Source organism: Pogoniulus pusillus, chromosome 3, assembly GCF_015220805.1.
Source record: "Pogoniulus pusillus isolate bPogPus1 chromosome 3, bPogPus1.pri, whole genome shotgun sequence".
Lineage (NCBI taxonomy): Eukaryota > Metazoa > Chordata > Aves > Piciformes > Lybiidae > Pogoniulus > Pogoniulus pusillus.
Window position 1 is genome coordinate 10,646,846 of NC_087266.1, and position 19,479 is coordinate 10,666,324.

Sequence of the window (19,479 nt, forward strand, 5' to 3'; positions counted from 1 at the left end):
CAAAGCTAGACCATGGCACCAAGTGCCACGTCCAATCCTGCCTTGAACAGCCCCAGGGACGGCGACTCCACCACCTCCCCGGGCAGCCCATTCCAGTGTCCAATGACTCTCTCAGTGAAGAACTTTCTCCTCACCTCAAGCCTTAATTTCCCCTGGCGTAACTTGAGGCTGTGTCCTCTTGTTCTGGTGCTGGCCACCTGAGAGAAGAGAGCAACCTTCTCCTGGCTACAACCTCCCCTAGGTAGTTGTAGACAGCAATGAGGTCTCCCCTGAGCCTCCTCTTTTCCAGGCTTTATGGCACAGGTATTATTTTTATTTCAAATTATTTTCAAATGTTCCTATTATAAAGCTTTCCAAGATTTCCAATTTTCACCTCAATCACAAAGTCCATACTTTTCTCTCTGTTCCATGCCTACAAAAAATTTCTGGAAAGCAGCTGCACCTCAAAATTTAAATTCACTAACAGAATCCTACTTAACATCTGAATGGAAGGAAGTCCAATCTACACAGCAGTAATCAAAACAAACAAAACCAAAGCATAATAAAGCATCACATGCTTTAATTTTGAAGGAATTTACTCACAACCTTCATTTTCTGTGTAAAGTTTTTAAAATAAAGCCATTTGCAAATTTGGGTCCATATCAGGGCCCAAATCCTGTCTGGATGCATTCCTCAGCGATCTGTGCTAGATTGTGTGGTCCTGCTCTAGCAGGGGGGTTGGACTCTATGATCTTCTTCTGTCCTTTTCAACCCCTAATATCTCATGGAGAGATTCACTGTTAAAGAAGACCTGATATCAGCTGAAACAATGCACCAAAAGGAAGAACTAAACCAGTTGGCTTCATAAGGCTTTGATCATTACTAATTTTAGGCCATTTTGCTTAACCCTGTGGAAAGAAAATCCCCAACTCTTTATCTCAGGCACCTGTTATTCACAAGGTAACACTTGTAGAACAATTAGTAATATCAAAGTCTTCTAGCACCATTGAAATAACCTGTCATATTTAACCATGTATGCTAAAATCATACAATCGTAGAATCAATCAGGTTGGAAGAGACCTCCAAGATCATCCAATCCAATCCAACCTAGCACACAGCCCTGTCAAATCAACTAGACCATCGCACTAAGTGCCTCATCCAGGCTTTTCTTGAACACCTCCAGGGATGGTGACTCCACCATCTCCCTGGGCAGCCCATTCCAATGGCAAATCACTCTCTCTGTGAAGAACTTCCTCCATGTGTTAAAAAAATCATGTGTTTAAAAAACCCAAAAGTTTATCATTTATACTGTGAGAAAGAACATTAGTTATTATATGGACATAAAGCAATGGCCCACATCAACAGCTGCTCATAAGATATGCCATAATAACCATAATGGAACACCAAAAGAAAGAATTCATAATTGAGATATAACTCTGATATTGGGTGAGCTATTCTTCTTGAAAGGATACTCAAAAAAATTGGAAGAAACAGGATTTCACACAGCTATTTCTGATAGCTAAGCATATGCCTCAAAACTACAAAACAAGAAATACAATTTCACTTTTCCCTGACTTTCCAAAAAAATCCATCTTGCAGTGAGTTTATTCAACCGGGGGAAGGATCCACCCTAACCCAGGACAGAATCATAGAGTGGGCTGGCTGGAAGGGACCTCCAAAGGTCACCTAGTCTAACCTCCTCTGCAGTCAGCAGGGGCATCCTCAAGTAGATCAGGTTGCCCAGAGCCCTGTCAAGCCTCACTTTGAATATCTCCAGGAATGGGGCCCCAGACACCTCCCTGGGCAACCTGATCCAGTGGTCCACTACCTTCGTAGTAAAGATCCTGTTCCCAACATCCAGTCTAAATCTGCTTTTCTCTAGTTTGAAGTCACTGCCCCTCGTCCTGTCACTGCAGTGCCTTTGTAAACAGTACCTCTTCATCCTTCTTGTAGGCCCCCTTGAGATACAGGAAGGTTGCTAGTAGGTCTCCCTGAGGCCTTCTCTTCTCTAGGCTGAACAACCCCAGCTCCCTCAGCCTGTCCTTGTAGCAGAGGTGCTCCAGTCCCCTGATCTTTATTGTGGCCCTCCTCCGGACCTGCCCCATAGTGCTTGTTCTCATCTCTGAACCGAAACACAGAATGGCTTATGAGCTTGTGAGCCTGTGCTAGTAAACAAGAAGTATGCTCATTAATCAACCACAGGGCTGTGTGGGGGAGGGTCACATAGGCCCAAATAGGCTTGTTCACAGGCCTATGCCTGCCTGGACATGTTTTCCCGCCAAAAGGTGTTTTTCTGTCTAAACCAGGGGAAAACAAATTAAGCGGACAAAGGGGCACAACAGCCCTGGCACCTCTGTGCCTGGCCTGCCCTGCTTATATAAGGTAGATGTAAACAGGTTGCATAAGCCCAAGCGCTTAGCGTGTGGCCCACCTGTGCTCTCCCCATATCTGGGGGTACCAGACCTGTGGACTCTACCTCATTTGGCATGTTTGGGCCTGCTGCCAGATGCTTATTGGACAGCACTGTGGCCAAAGGACCATCAATCTCAGCCCACATCTCATAAACAGGGCAATTCAGTGCTCCTGCCCCCTCCTCCACCCACCGCTCCGAGCCTCTTCGTCGCCTGGGGCCACTGCCGCTGTGTATGACTTTGTCCCACGGTACTTCACAACGATCCAGTGGGCGATCATCAAGGCGTACCTGGCTGCCGCCACTCCAGCTCACTGCACCAGCCCGATCATGCCCACGGAGGCTTCTCAGACAGTTGCGCCCCAGTATCCAAACTGAGTTATTTAGATCCACGAGGATCAATACGCGGCTTTCGCTACACGTTTGGGGCCACAGAGACTGTGACTCCAACTAGTGAATAATTGAACTCTCGATTTGAGCAGCAATGAAATTTCATTGACTTCACCCGTGGCACTTTATGCCACAAGACTCTCTATCCAAAACCTCTCCAAACCTCTACCACATTCCTTAATCCTGCTGTAAACAGACATTCTGCAAAATAATTTCACTAACGGCATATAAAGAATTTGTGTAGGTTAACTGTATATAAGTTTGGGGGAAATTCTCTTTGTATGTATTATTTAAACCCTTCAAATTCGGCCTCATATCTTACCCCAAACGCTGACAAAACCTCTTCACAAGAAGGCTGCCCTCGAGCAGATCACCTCCCAACCTGCACTGGTGCAGTTTCCTATTCCTTCCTGGTGCAGGACTCTGCACTTGTCTTTGCTGAATGTGGCCGTTTGAGCTGATCCTCTAGCTCAGACATAGGGGAGAGATGAACATTCCAGGGATAGGCCACATAAATGGCAACAATAGATAAATTAATACAATTTCTTTGGAGCATCAAGAACTTAATGTCTAGAAGCACAGCTTGTTCTGCCCCTTCTCCCGCTGGCTTCTGCTGCTGCAGCTTCGCCTATTTTCCCCGGCTGCTGTTTTGGCTACTGCTGCTTCTGCTGCTTCGCCGCCGCTTGACCCCTCCCCCATCTCCCTTAAGGTTATTGCATTGGTTTTTTTTCCCTTCCCTCCTTCTCTAGTTATTATCTCTCTTTACATTGCTATACTTATACTATAAGAAAATACAATTTCATCTTTCCCTGACTTTCAAGAAAGGAGGGGGGTTTGTGTTGTGAATTTTCTTCCCGGGGGAGGGATCAGCCCAAACCCGGGACACTGAACCTCATCTGTCTCCTCTGTGCCCAGCTCTCCAGTCTGTCCAGGTCTCGCTGGATGGCTGCACAGCCTTCAGCTGTATCAGCCAAGCCTCCCAGCTTGGTGCCATCTGCAAACTTGCTGAGCAAACTCTGTCCCCTCACCAATGTCATTAGTGAAGATGTTGAACAGGACTGGACCCAGCACTGATCCCTGGGGGACTCCACTGGTTACAGTTCTCCAGCTGGACCTAGCACCATTGATATCACTTAACCCTAAAACTATGTGTTAAAATCCATACAGATCATGCTACTTCTGCCACAGCTACTCTAAGTGAGTATTTTATTGGCACAATGTCATTAAACAGTAAAATACCTGGTAAACATCATGTTATCTTGTGTCTAATTGTTCAGTATGGAGAACTGCTCTTTCCTAAACCCAGGTACAGTTACAATGGGGAAATGTTTAGACAAGCACAACTGACAAGTTCAACTGAATAATTAATTCATTCTCTTGGCAAAATTACACACTAAACTGAGGCTCTTTTTTTTAAAACTGAAATCAGCTCCCTAATAGCTCAGTTCACACTCAGCTGGATCAGCCATTCGACTACATTTAATTTCAAACTAACAATCAAAACAGCTGACAATTCAACTGATATCTCCACATCCACATGCACTATTTCTTAACTCTCATTTTATCAGGAGCACTGTGGCTGCTAAATTAAGTTATTAAAATATCTCTATTTCTTGCATGGATTAAAGATAGTATTAACTCTTCACTCCAGTTTTCTCCACGATATTTGCTGATGCTCTTCATCAGCTTTTACCAATTCACCAAAAAATAATCCTGAAACTAATACATCAAACAACTTACTCTTTAAAAACTGAAGTACTGCTTGTATTTCATTCTTTTACTTCTTTGTGGATTTGCTAACAGCATGCAGATGAAAACAATTTTCTCAATATTTCATTATTTTTAATTCTTCCAACAAATCCAACAGGCACAATTTAAGTTTTATGCCTTTCAGGCAGAAGACATGTGTTAGCCTGTGCCAGGCAGCAACCAAGAAGTTGACATTTTACTTGAAACTTACATTCTTGCCACAGCCCAAGTGTGGCAAAAGCACAGTGTGGCAAAACCACAATGAAAAGCACAGTTTTCACTGAGAGGTATCAAATTAAGTGAATATGTTTGATGCTATATATCATCAGTAGTAACTAATGCTCAGCATAACTTAAAATGAAAATTATGATCTCCAAGATCTCCTCTCAACCTCCTTATGCTCATAGAATCATAGAATGGTAGGGGTTGGAAGTGACCTCCAGAAATCATCAGGTCCAACCCCTCTGTCAAAGCAGGATCACCTAGGGCAGGTCACACAGGAATATATGTCCAGACAGCTTTTGAAAGTCTCTAGAGAAAGAGACTCCACAACCTCTCAGCCTGTTCCCACCTCTTTTCAACAACTACCAAACCAAGTCTCCAGCTCTAGTCTGGACATTCAACACAATTCTATTTCACCCCTTCAGACAGTGAACAAGTTTTTCACTTGAGTTTGCAAAACAATGGCTGAAGTGTTATCATTTAAGAAGTATGTTGTGATCTTCCCACTTGCTACACCATACATGGTGAAACCCAAGCAAAGATGGTAAGATGAAATGAAGTGCTCAATACCAAATGAGGTAAAAAATTCTCCTTCTCCCTCCTTTTTCTCTAAATTCAAAAGCAGCTGACTTGCATTTTCAGCCACGCAATACAAAGATGGCATTTCAATACTTCATCAGAAGAAGGGAGAAAAACAATAGAAGAACAAGGTTTATTGAGTAGTTTGCACTCACTGTTTTCTTGTTCAAAAAGTTCAAATGAGGGGCTATAACCAAAGGAAAAGCAGAATTTTGCCAGTCTGGCACTCTCCCAGAAAAAAATACTCCCCAGTATTTTCATTTACCTTGAATAATAGTCTAAATCTTGAAAATGTTGCTAAGAAATTTCAGACAGCTACTGTGAACATTGCTCTCAAATTTGTCTGTAACTTTCTTTCCAATATGGCAAAAATCAATCTTAACAGCTTTAACTACCCATTCTGTCTGGAAAGATCTCAGTGCTCCTTAGGAATAGCTCAGAAAGGCAAGACTGACTTAATCACAGTATCACAGTATCATCAGGGTTGGAAGAGACCTCACAGATCATCAAGTCCAACCCTTTATCTCAGAGCTCAAGGCTACATCATGGCACCAAGTGCCACGTCCAACCTTGCCTTGAACTGCCCCAGGAACGGCGACTCCACCACCTCCCCGGGCAGCCCATTCCAGTGTCCAATGACTCTCTCAGTGAAGAACTTTCTCCTCACCTCCAGCCTAAATTTCCCCTGGCACAGAGTGACAACCACCCAGCCCTGCTACACACTTCCCAACAGCTGGCTACAGTCCTCCTTGGCTTCACTCTTAAAGGCCTGGCTGGACAGGTGACAGTAAGAGTCAAATATCTTTTCCATAGCATGCTTCAGATAAGATCTTTTGGGGGGAACAAGAGCAGAGGATGCAGAACATGCAAATCTAAAAGGACATAATATTTTTGTGAACATCTCTGTGCAATGCCAAGTGCCCAAAAGTGAGAAGAAAACGATGAAAAACTCTAAGCCACACATACAGATTTTAAGACACATGTTACATCTCCAGGCTTCTGCCAAGTCTTTACTTGCATACTAGGCAATAAAAACAAACCCAAAATATCCCAGAATATGCTTTTCCTCAGAGTTTCTGATGCACTAAAATGATTTTTAAATTACCTAAGTTTTTAGTAATGCAAAAGCCTACAAACTTAATAATAACTGATTTTTCAACTCTTCTCTTAAAAAGCTAATGCATTATTAGCAACACAACTGAAGTTTCTCTTTTCAGAGAACTACTTTCAAGTAAGCAGAGTCCCTTTAATCAGTGTATGACCTCTGAATAGTCCAGACATTACAACATATTCTGTCACTGATATCTAAAACATTTCATTTTTAAAACTCAATTTAAAAGAATTTGGATTATTTTTTTTTTCTACCAAAGAAACACTTTCTGAATTGTTTTAGGAACTATGTTCTGCACTTAGTGGAAGGGAAGCGCTACTTAAATCATCTCCGTTTATAACCAGTGCTTCAATGAAAAAGGACACACAGAAGACAAGTGCAGAGATAGAGAGCATGAAACACAATCCTAAGTGAAAACTATTATAGATACTGCATGCACACAATCTGCAGAAATAATGTGAAGAAAAAAAAATGAAATTACAGCTAGGCTAAATGCAACATACCATACAAAAGGCTGGCCAATATCAAACATTTAAAAACAAACTTCTGTTTTGACTTTTCTGTGCCTTGCAGCAAATCATAGAATCAACCAGGTTGGAAGAGACATCCAAGGTCATCCAGTCCAACCTAGCACCCAGCCCTGTCCAGTCAACTAGACCATGGCACTAAGTGTCTCATCCAGGCTTTGCTTGAACACCTCCAGGGATGGTGACTCCACCACCTCCCTGGGCAGCCCATTCCAATGGCAAATCACTCTCTCTGGCAACAACTTCCTCCTAACATCCAGCCTAGACCTACCCTGGCACAACTTGAGACTGTGTCCCTTTGTTCTGTTGCTGCTTGCTGGGAGAAGAGGCCATCCCCCACCTGGCTACAACCTCCCTTCAGGTAGTTGTAGACAGCAATGAGGTCCCCCCTGAGCCTCCTCTTCTCCAGGCTAAACAACCCCAGCTTCCTCAGCCTCTCCTCACAGGGTTTGTGTTCCAGGCCCCTCACCAGCTTTATTGCCCTTCTCTGGACACGTTCCAGCACCTCAACATCTTTCTTGAATTGAGGGGCCCAGAACTGGACACAGCACTCAAGGTGTGGCCTGACCAGTGCTGAGAGCACAGGGGAAGAATAACCTCCCTTGTTCTAACGGCCACACTGTTCCTGGTGCAGGCCAGGATGCCATTGGCTCTCTTGGCCACCTGGGCACACACTTCAGCAGATCCATTTTAGAGACCTGCATCACCGAGAAGTTTTAATGGCACAAGCTGGGTCAAGGCTTTTTGTTAGATTTTGTTTTGTTGGTTTGTTGGGGTTTTTTTTCAGGAAAATAAAGATAGATTCATAGAATCATAGAATGAGTTGGGTTGGAAGGGGCCTTAAAGATCATCTAGTTGCAAGCTGCGGTGGAGGGTTGCACAGGCCTCAAATGACTTTGTTTACAAATCTATTCATGCCCGGACATGTTGTCCCCCCCCAAGGGTGTTGCCCTTCCTATACTTGGGGTTAACAAGTTAAGGGGACAATGGGACACAATAGCCTTGGTGCCTTCCAGTCTGGGTTGCCTCCTCGAAGGTTGAAGTAAACACCTTACATAAGCTCACGTGCCTAGGGTGGGGAATCCACCTGAGGCCTCTCCTTATTTGGGGGTACCGGACCCTCAGGCTTCACCTTATTGGGTATGTTTTGGCCTGCTGCCAAGCCCTCATCGGACAGAACTGTGGCCCAAGGACCATCAATCGTGGGGTCAAAACTCATAGAAGGGACAATACAGTGTCCCTGCTACCTCTCTCGCTTCTCGCATCTTGCACCTCGCTCCTCTCCTGCCACCCTCGTCCACCTGCTGCTCCCAGCTGCTGCCAGCCGCTTTTGGGCACCACCGCCGCTGCATGACTCCAGCCCACGGCACCAGCCCAGGGAACTGACCAAGGCGCTCCCGCCCAGCCGCCGCTCCAGCCGCCGCTCCCTGCTTGACCGTGCCCGTGGAAGCTCCAGACAGGTGCCCCAATAACCCCCGAGTTGATTATTTAAACCCACGATATTTGGGACCATCAAAACTGACTCCAGCCAGTGAGTAACTGAGCGAACTTGATCTGAGCCAGCATAAACTCTCAATAACCTACCACTGGCACTTTCATGCCACAGTCTCTCTTCCTAAATCCTTGCTGAACCCTCTGCTAAATTCCTGATTTTATTTGCTGTAAATAAGACATTCTGTAAAGTTATTTCACGACCGCATACCAAGGACTTGTGTGGGGTAGCTGTAAATAAGTTTGGGGAAAGGGGGGGTTCCTTGTGTATATAATATTAAATTATTTAAACCTTTTAAAAATTCGACCTCATATTTCATTCCCCCCCAAACCCAGACGAAGCCCTTCACGACACAAGCACCCTGACATGGGCAGGGACACCTCCCACCAGACCAGGTTGCTCAAGGTATTATCCAAGGCCTTGAACACCTCCAGGGAGAGTGCATTTACAACCATCATGGGCAACCTGTTGCAGTGTCTCACCACCCTCACTGTCAAAAATTTCTTTCTAATATCCAGTCTAAATCTACTCTCCTCAAGCTTAAACCTATCCCTCTCATCCTATTGCAACAAATTCTTGTAAGAAGTTTCTTGATACTAAACAATTCTGAAGTATTTATTATGCCTTCAGAATATAAAGACCATTAACCACTGGTTAATAGCAAAGGGAAAGAAATGAAAGAAGTCCCAAAAAACCACAGTGGACAACAGCATGAAAACAAAAAGCAACACAGAAAAAAATGCATCTCAACACACCTCTGAGAGAAAGGGACCCACCACAATTCACGCTGGATCAGATTCTTCCTGTCACAACTCACCTAACTGTAGTTAATTCCCCCCAGTAAGCAACCATTCCATTTTCAAGTCCCGCTCACAAGGTACCCCACCTCTGGTTTGCTTTCATTTCTTTTCAGTACTCACAGACTCCTCTTATTATAGATTTTAAATCTCATTTTCTTTTTTTTTTTTTTCTTTTCACACAGTATCACCAAAGTTGGAAAAGACCTCATAGATCATCAAGTCCAACCCTTTACCACAGAGCTCAAGGCTAGACCATGGCACCAAGTGCCACGTCCAATCCTGCCTTGAACAGCCCCAGGGACGGCGACTCCACCACCTCCCCGGGCAGCCCATTCCAGTGTCCAATGACTCTCTCAGTGAAGAACTTTCTCCTCACCTCAAGCCTAAATTTCCCCTGGCGCAGCCTGAGGCTGTGTCCTCTCGTTCTGGTGCTGGCCACCTGAGAGAAGAGAGCAACCTCCTCCTGGCTACAACCACCCTTCAGGTAGTTGTAGACAGCAATGAGGTCACCCCTGAGCCTCCTCTTCTCCAGGCTAAACAATCCCAGCTCCCTCAGCCTCTCTTTTGTACATATTTTCCTGGAGACTGCTCCCCAGTTTTGCATTCTCAGACTACACAGTAATTACAGAGCTCAATAATAAAACTGAGAGCGAAAAAGAAACCCAAAAGCTATGTCTGAGTATGACATTTATAGCTTCCCAAACAACGAGATGTGCTTTTAAACCTATTTACCACAGTCTCTTCTTATCAGATACACCTCTCAACGCATTCTTCACCTACAAATCATCACAATTTTCATTTGTAAACAACAGTTTGGGTCTAAGAGAGTTTTAGTTTTTCAAACTTATTGTGTTATCATTGCCAGGGCAGGTCACAAGGGGTACATAAAAGACAATTAGAGAATGAGTGGTAGTTGAAGGCCTCATGATGCCAAGAGATGGTTAACACTAAAGATTGGGGTCCCAGAGAGACACTAAAAAGCATTTTGGAGCTGAAAGCATTTTGACCTAGATGTCTCTCAGTATTGCAAAAGCTTTTCCTCTATCCTCAGCCATAAAATCTTACGTTTGCTGTGCACCACGAACACTAGAAGCAGAACACAGCCTTTAAGATGCTTCAGGAGATTTGCACTTCATTATTCAAGAAAGCTTTTAACTTTTTATAATTTCACATAGCAGACATATTATCAGAGCAGCAAGTTATTCCATCAATAGTAGTTCTCTTTGTTTACTGCAGTAATTAAACTGCATCGACACCAAACGTTTCTCTCAACAGGCTTGGCCTTAAGAAGGTCTCACTGGATAGTCAAGTTCTTTCTGAAAGCAAACAAGTATTAACTGCTGCCCAGCCCATTACCTACTGGTCTTTCTTCTCATGTTGAATGATGACAACAACTAAACTCTTCTCTTGCATCAGTATTTTCACTCTAAAGAACAACGTTTAGCATTTTTTGCTTGTTTAGTGGGCTTGATTCTTTTTAAGGCAGCTTGTTTCAGTACAAATGATAGCGTTAAGAAGCCATTGCTGTGCTAGAAGCAATTCTTTTGTAATATTTCTGACCAAAGTTTCTTGTGCTTTAGATGGGAGCTGTAAAGACAAGCTAAACTTCCCCCTCAGTTCATTATTATCACAGTATCACACAGTATCACAGTATCACCAAGGTTGGAAGAGATCTCACAGATCAAGTCCAACCCTTTACCACAGAGCTCAAGGCTAGACCATGGCACCAAGTGCCACATCCAACCTTGCCTTGAACAGCCCCAGGGACGGCGACTCCACCACCTCCCCGGGCAGCCCATTCCAGTGTCCAATGACTCTCTCAGGGAAGAACTTTCTCCTCACCTCCAGCCTAAATCTCCCCTGGCACAGCTTGAGGCTGTGTCCTCTCGTTCTGGTGCTGGCAACCTGAGAGAAGAGAGCAACCTCCTCCTGGCCACAACCTCCCCTCAGGTAGTTGTAGACAGCAATAAGGTCACCCCTGAGCCTCCTCTTCTCCAGGCTAAACAATCCCAGCTCCCTCAGCCTCTCCTCGTAGGGCTGTGCTCAAGGCCTCTCACCAGCCTCGTCGCCCTTCTCTGGACACGCTCAAGCATCTCAATGTCCCTCCTAAACTGGGGGGCCCATTGATAAGATGAGATCCTGCTCAGCATTCAACAACCACTGCTGACTCCTCCTAGTATCTATGGTATCTCAAGTAGCTGTGAGAAAGTATGGTACAGAGAAGGAGAGATGGGAAGATGAGAGAAAAACAACAGAAGTAACAGGCAGTGAGGGCAGAGATACAAAACTATTTTGGAGCATTATGACCTAAAGTGAGGGCCCCTCTGTGAACACTGACCAGGCATCCATGTTTGCCAGTGCAGCTTTAAGGATACAGAGTGGCACAACTTTGGCTTAGTCCTCAGACCAAAAAAAACCCAAACCAAAACCCAAAGACCAAAACAAAACAAAATTAAAGAAAAAAAAAAAAAAAACCACAAACAAACCGACCCAGAAAAACAATTTCCCCATGAGTAGTATGTACTGCAGAAATGCTGACATGAAACAGCAGTGTGTGTCTACTAGAATCATAGAATCAACCAGGTTGGAAGACACCTCCAAGATCATCCTACTTGGAAATTATTTCCTTAGAGTAAAAGTTTTTAAGTTGGCAGCTTTAGCACTACTGGTAAAAGATGCAGCTGTTAAATAATTGCTTATATCTACTTAAAAAAGTGCTTAAAATGTAAATACAACATCAGGTTCATGAAAATCAAAACATACTGAATCATTGGCTCGAAATTCCAGGTTTGCTAGCCTCCAGAAATAAACAGTAAAGAAAGAATAATAAAACATGTAAATAAATAAGCATTTTTTAACAAGTGCTCTGCAGATACTTACAAGTTGAGCAGACTAACAATGCTCTCACCACAAGTTCACAGAGTAACTTCCACTTCTGCTGCACTTTGGAGGTGGCACTGGGAATGAGGATCTCAGCAGGGACGTAGTACTGAATCGAATAGGTCACAAAAATCCCAAAGGAGTACAGAATTTTTACAGCCTGATACAACCTGTTCAAAACAGTTAGGCATGTCAATGTCAGTTGCAAACTTCATTAAAAGAAATAAGCTTGAAAGCTTTTTTTCCTTTTATAGGATTTTGTATCAAATGACATTTGAGAATTCATTAATGGCTAAGCAAGCAAACTCCCACATTTTAATTAGATCCAGATTCTTTACCTCCCACTCAAATTCAGATATTTAACAAGGTTTAAGGCCTATAAAAATATAACCTGTTCAGTGCCTTTTTTTTTTTTCTTCAAGGTTTACAGATGTCCTAAGAGTTGTTGTTAAGTGAAAAAGCAGGTAAAGTGACTATAATTTTATTCCTCTCATGCTATTTTTGGCTGACAATAGTGGCTTTTTTCTAAATTTGTACATCAAATGATTTTTTTAACAGAGAAGCTGCAACAATGGGCACAAAGAAACAACACAATTATGTTCATGTGTAGGAAAACAAACTACAAGCCTGTTTATGTTTCTCAATGAAGACGAAAATTGATCATGCACTATCATTTTGACAGTCTAGACTATCAGGTAAGGGTTGATCAAACACCAAAGTAAAATTAACACAGTGAACTTTAAGCTGTGATGCCCATCCTGCACATCAATTATTGCTTCCCAAACTATACATATTCAGGAGGGCCACAGCTGAAGTTTTCAGAGCCCTCATCTGGCCTGATCTTACCATAGTGAAATCCATTGCTATATGGTTGAATCACAAATTATAGAATCAAGCAGGTTGGAAGAGACCTCCAAGATCATCCAGTCCAACCTAGCACCCAGCCCTAGCCAATCAACTAGGCCATGGCACCAAGTGCCTCAGCCAGGCTTTTCTTGAACACCTCCAGGGATGGTGACTCCACCACCTCCCTGGGCAGCCCATTCCAATGCCAATCACTCTCTCTGGCAACAACTTCCTCCTAACATCCAGCCTATACTTCCCTCGGCACTACTTGAGACCGTGTCCCCTTGTTCTATTGGTGGTTGCCTGGGAAAAGAGGCCACCTCCCCACCTGGCTACAATGTTCCTTCAGGTAGTTGTAGGGTTATTAGATTTTCCTTCATGATCTCTTTGTTTTCCTACATTTCTGGCTTTTTATAAACAAAATATCTGCAAATCTACTCCAAGAGGTCTCAGAAAAAATATCTTGAGAATCTTTGTTCAGTTCAGTAAATCTCCTACTTTTAATTGTGTCTTCTTAAACAAACCCCACAGTCCTAAGTTAAATGCATTTGTAAATCTGTGCTGCACATGCTAGAAGCATTGTCACTAGTCTGCTTGTAGTCAACTGATAGAAGTTAAAAGTCTGCTTGGTCTCAATTTCTTTCTAAGAATGCAGCTGAGGACACAGTCAAAAGGTACATTTTTTGTTTATTTGCCATAGGGTGTTCTTCGTTCACAAATGAGAGTGGAAATGATTCCCATAAGCAGCCTTTGATAACAAAGGATGACACTAGCCACATCAAAGCACTGATTTTGTTTTCCTTCACACATCGAAGCACTGAGAACGTTTCTTTTTTCAGTTCTTAAAAAGAGGCTCAAGTGCAACCAGAAAGTGAAGGCAACATGTAATAGTAAAAAAAAACCAACCAAGAACTAAAAACAGGCAGCAAGAGCAGGGAAGGAACAACCTGTACCCTTGTCTCTGTATTTCCCAAACACACTCAAAGTTTACTCCCTTTGAGTATCATTGCTTGTATCTGTGTTAGTAAACAAAGTCTTGCTAGGACCACTTCTGGCTTCTCGTCCTAAAGCCAAGTGGTACAGCACAGCAAAATGTGTATCCATCCAGCTCAGCTCTTTGCCATTATGACAGGATGGCTCCCACATCTTTCCTCCAGCCTTTTGAAGGGAGTGTTGAACACAGTGTAACAGTTTAATTATACTGGAGTAATTTTGAACTGAGAAATACAGCTTGAACTTGAACTGCCTTATCAACCTTGTCTTACAGGCTTCTCATCTCACATCTACAAGACAGGTCATGAAGTTTTCAATTTTTGATAATACTGAAACACTGATAAACAATAACAACTTAGCCTTTTAATCAGCTGAACAAATACACAGAAGGAATTAAAAATGTATACATGGAGCAAAAAGAAAAATACACTTTGACTAACAAGTCCTAAATTATTTGTATATCAAAGGTTTGACTCTCACTATATAAGGCTTGATAAAGCCTCAAAGGCACATTCAAAGTGACAGAAAAACTTTTACGTGAGTTTGTATGGAGACATAATAGTGTAGCTAGTTTAGTAGCCATGGCTTCTGCAGCAATTCTTTTTAGTTGCTGAGCAGCTTTATGAAATGTAGAGGGAAACAGCGACATTTCTATCACAGAATCACAGAATTTCTTAGATTGGAAAAGACCTTCAAGATCATCAAGTCCAATCATCAGTTTCACACTGACAGGTCCTTGACTAAACCAAATCCCTCAGCACAACATCTAACCACTATGAATTGCTGTGGTTGGAAAGGACCATCAGGATCAGCACCAGTTTTGTATCCCTGTCCAAATTCCATAAACTTAGCTTAGGATTTTAGCTGCTTAACAACAACAACAACAAAACCCAAACCAAACCTGACAAGCTACCCCAGAATGAGCCTTTAATCCTTGGGCTTCGGATCATCCTCAAAATGTATGCAATTTTAAATCTTTAACTTAACTAAAAGCTTTAATTACACAGTAGCTCAAAGCAGCTCCATTACACTATTTAGTTCTACAAGGATTCAGATTTTTCACATTAGGAAACAATTTCTACATTATTAAAGTTATTTTACTACTACTTTGCTATTATATTTCTATCAGACAAAAATGGCTCCCTAGGCTACCTTTAAAAATAAAATCTCTAAATCACTCACAGTGCTGGAAGAATGAAAGTTTGCCTCTTTTCAGTCTACATTTCAGATTTTGCATTATGTAAGGGGGAAAACTGGAAACTAGTATAACAAGACTTACATCAATACAGCTATTGCACACATGGCATCAGTTATGCCAAGCTTCTACTTAAACTAGTGCCATGTAACCTCTGTTTGAACTTTGAACATGCTATAGTATTCTGTATGGTAGATAATCTTTGGGATTCATGGCAAATGAGCTGTAGCACCAAGACTATCACAAGTATGACTTTGAACATGCTATAGTATTCTGTATGGTAGATAATCTTTGGGATTCATGGCAAATGAGCTGTAGCACCAAGACTATCACAAGTATCTTAATGAAGAAAAGGACCTTCTCCCTTAAGATGAGGCTCCAAACAAGGACAAAGAAGAACTTTGTTATGATGAGGGTAGTAAGACACTGGAGCAAGTTGTCAGCAGAAGCTGTGGATGTCCAGTTCCTAGAAGGGTATGAGACCAAGTTAGATGGGGCTTTGAATAAACTGATCAAAATATGGAAAACGTCCCTTGTCCATGGCAGGGGGGCAAGATCATCGGCTCTTTAAATATCCCTTCCAACCCAAACCATCCTATGACTCTGTAAGACCCCAACCAAGTATATTATTACAGTACTAAAGCAGAATTTTCCATAATCTATATTTGCAGGTGGCACAGGTCTTGGTTTCAACCAACGATCAAGTGACAATAATGGTTATTTGCTATCACTGCACACTTAAGCACAGCATCTGTTTGGTATTAAATGGAGAGCTTTCCTTTAAGAATACCTGTTTTTAACCTGCAGCAGTTGCACACAGGGTGTGCTTCAGAGCAAGATTCTGATAGGTGTTGTAAGCTACACATAGGAGCTTTTGAGAGTGATTGCCATTGGAATGGGCTGCCCAGGAAGTGGTGGAGGCACCATCCCTGGAGGTGTTCAGGAAAAGACTGGATGAGGCATTTAGTGCCATGGTCTAGTTGACTGGCTAGGGCTGGGTGCTAGGTTGGACTGGATGAGCTTGGAGGTCTCTTCCAACCTGGTTGATTCTATGAGTACAGCACACTAGGAATGCTATAGGCAGAATATATTAAGGTCTCTTCTAGCCTGGTTGATTCTATGGATTGTATGCTTTTTTTTTTTTGCCACAAATCTATATGTGCTAGCTTAGACTAACTGAAACCCTCCTTGGCTTCAGTCAGACAGCACCTCATGATCACAAATACGTCAGACAAAATACACTCTCTATATATGTGACCTCTCCTCAGTCAGCAGCAGTGAAAAGATTCATATCACTAGATACTTTGCATAATTCTGAGCATATGATAAAACAATTTTGAGATATTCCAGGCAGCTAAACATCTGCATGTGAAAACAGAAAAGTTATTTTACAGTGAAATTAGCTTCCAGGAAGAAGCTGTTATTACAGATCAGTAAAAAGAAGCTGAAAACTACTCTTTTTCCAGAGTCGATATTCACTATATTCTAATTAATGTATTGTGCTGACCAATGATTTATGCTCCAAAAGACATTCTAAATGAAAACTGCAACAAATCCCTTCTCCAAAAGTTCTCTTTTAGAAGACTATTTTAAAATATAAGCAATCTTCTATTTAAATAAAACTTCAGGACTTAACTGTTCTAGGGCCTGTGTATGCCTTCTGCTCAATTTATGTGCAAGAACATCAAACAAAAAACAGAAATCAGCAGCATTTTTATCAGGAAACGTTTCTTTTTAAGAGAGGGGATATCCAGCTGGAATTGAACACTTACACCAAGTCTCACTACTTAGCTGTATTCCATGGTCTTTCACGTGACCATTTGCTTATAAAAACTCATCCACTCCATGTGTTTCTCTGGCTCAGTCTGGCCCCTTACTGGCTTTTCAAGTGAGGGCCAAATAACAAAATATTGCCAGAGAGTTTGCTAGAAGTTTGTTTTGCTAGCACAGTTAATTGCACATATTTGCTCACCAAGACAGTACCAGGTAGACCCACAGCACTGCACAGCAATAGCACTGTGCATTACAGCCTATGGACACATCACTGAGTCGTTTTCCCTTCTAATTTTGTTTGGTGCTTGGGGGTACTATCCAGGGTAAGAAGAAAACAGATGACTTTGTTATCTCTTTATGTGCCCTGAGCAGCTCTGAGGTTATTAAACTTCTAGTGCCAATTCTCCACTTTACAGAATGCTAATTTCCATCTCTTTTATTAGCTCTTTCTTTGCATTAGGTCTGCGAAGCCATCAGGACAAATATCACCTTGCCATCACATCTGCACAGCAGCCAACAGCTATTTGGAAACTCTATTTTGAAGAGCCCTTTTAGATAGCAGGGCTGCAGAGTAAAGTGACTATTACAGCAGAATAAAGTTTATCCTGTTGCATGCGTGAGCATAACAAAAGCAACAGAGAAAGGAACCTTATTATCTTCCACATTCCTCTTCTTTCTCTTTTAAGAGTACATCTCTTAAGGTACAGACAAACCCAAGTCTAGCACTTAAAATAAACTTCAACAAAGAGCAGTATCACATCATATCATTGACAGAAGTATTTTTCCTTTCAGGTGCTGTCTACAGCTACCTGAGGGGTGGTTGTGGCCAGGAGGAGGTTGCTCTCTTCTCTCAGGTGGACAGCACCAGAACCAGAGGATACAGCCTCAAGCTACACCAGGGGAGATTTAGGCTCGAGGTGAGGAGGAGGTTCTTCACTGAGAGAGTCATTGGACACTGGAATGGGCTGCCTGGGGACATGGTGGAGTCACCGTCCCTGGGGCTGTTCAAGGCAAGATTGGATGTGGCACTTGGTGCCATGGTCTGGCCTTGAGCTCTGTGGTAAAGGGTTGGACTTGATGATCTATGAGGTCTCTTCCAATCCTGATAATACTGTGATCATGTAGACAGAAATGGACACGGCAAGCATTTGAAGACTCATACATGTTATGTCCAACAAAAGGGAACAACTAAATATGCTTCACAAACAATATGCACCAAGATCAGATTCACAACACGATATAGAAAAAAAGGCCACAATATGGCAAACAGAATTGCTGCCCAAATCCCAGTTTCTACAATTAGCACAAAACCAAAATAAGCAAAAAAAAAACAGTAACAAAGACATGAAGGTCTCCCAGGTAACCAGCAATAGAACAAGGGGACAGTCTCAAGTTGTGCTGGGGGAGGTCTAGGCTGGATATTAGGAGGAAGTTCTTCACAGAGAGAGTGATTTCCCATTGGAATGGGTTGCCCAGGGAGGTGGTAGAGTCACCGTCCCTGGAGGTCTTCAAGAAAAGCCTGGATGAGGCACTTAGTGCCATGGTCTAGTTGACTGGACAGGGCTGGGTGCTAGGTTGGACTGGATGATCTTGGAGATCTCTTCCAACCTGGCTGATTCTATGATTATAGAGATCATTCATCTGGTTCCCTACGCAATTCCTTTTAATATGCAAGGAATCACAGGTTGGGATCACAGCTCAGCTACAGAAAGCCCAGAGACACTATATATGCAGCCCAATTTTAAAAGACTTTGAGCACCTATCAACTATGACTACACTGACCCAGGGAAGAACCTTTGCAATGCTTTTGCCTTCTAGATGACTGGTTTTAAGTCATGTGCACTTACCATTTGTCTTGTGGCAGGTTTAAAGTTATGCTGCCTTTGATTTTGTCCCCGAAGCGCAGGTACCCTAGAGTAGCTAATGAGATATACGAAGTCATGACTATTCCCATGCCAACGTTCAGTGCCTGTGGGAAACGTGTGCTGTCCTTCATTTTGTTTTCCAATGGGAGTACCTTGAAAGAGAAGGAGAATCAATTACACTTTACGTCCTCACATATTTTTCTCCCCACCTTTCAAAGCCAATTGCCAAAATTTAAGTGACTTTTTAACAAATAAGATTACTCCACAATGTTTTATAACCTGAAAGATCACAATGTTTTAAGCACCCAATAGAAATGTGCAATTACTGAACAGTTCCCATCTCGGATAGAAAACTGCATCACTGCAGAAATATAAAGCAATATTTATAGGTTAGAAAAATTGACAAGAGAAACTTACTATGCCCAGAGGAAAACATACAAACAATATGAGTAACACAAATGATTTTGTAACCGAATTGTCCAGAATCCAAGGGTAATTCTATTTCCATTAGGTGTGTTTGCACTATCAGTCTCCATCACAGAAAAATGCACCAGACACAAGCTCATGCTCAGATGTCAGCCTTAGCTCTCCCCAGGCAGAGGGAAACCTGAGTTCATGAGTGCAGGAACATGTGCCCACACTCTCTCATTTTGCTGACAGAGGTAGGG

General features: G+C 42.5%; 1 protein-coding gene across 5 annotated transcripts in view; it reads right to left on the reverse strand.

Annotated features, from left to right (window-relative positions):
* The window catches only part of SLC36A4 (solute carrier family 36 member 4), a 132,548-nt gene that overhangs the window by 47,358 nt on the left and 65,711 nt on the right, over nt 1–19,479 (reverse strand). For all 5 annotated transcript variants that reach the window (XM_064169973.1, XM_064169982.1, XM_064170012.1 and 2 more), the window contains 2 exons: nt 18,794–18,963; nt 12,140–12,309 (listed from right to left, as the gene is read on the reverse strand). In XM_064169973.1, the coding sequence (XP_064026043.1) occupies nt 12,140–12,309; nt 18,794–18,963 (340 nt within the window). The remainder of the gene's footprint in view (nt 1–12,139; nt 12,310–18,793; nt 18,964–19,479) is intronic.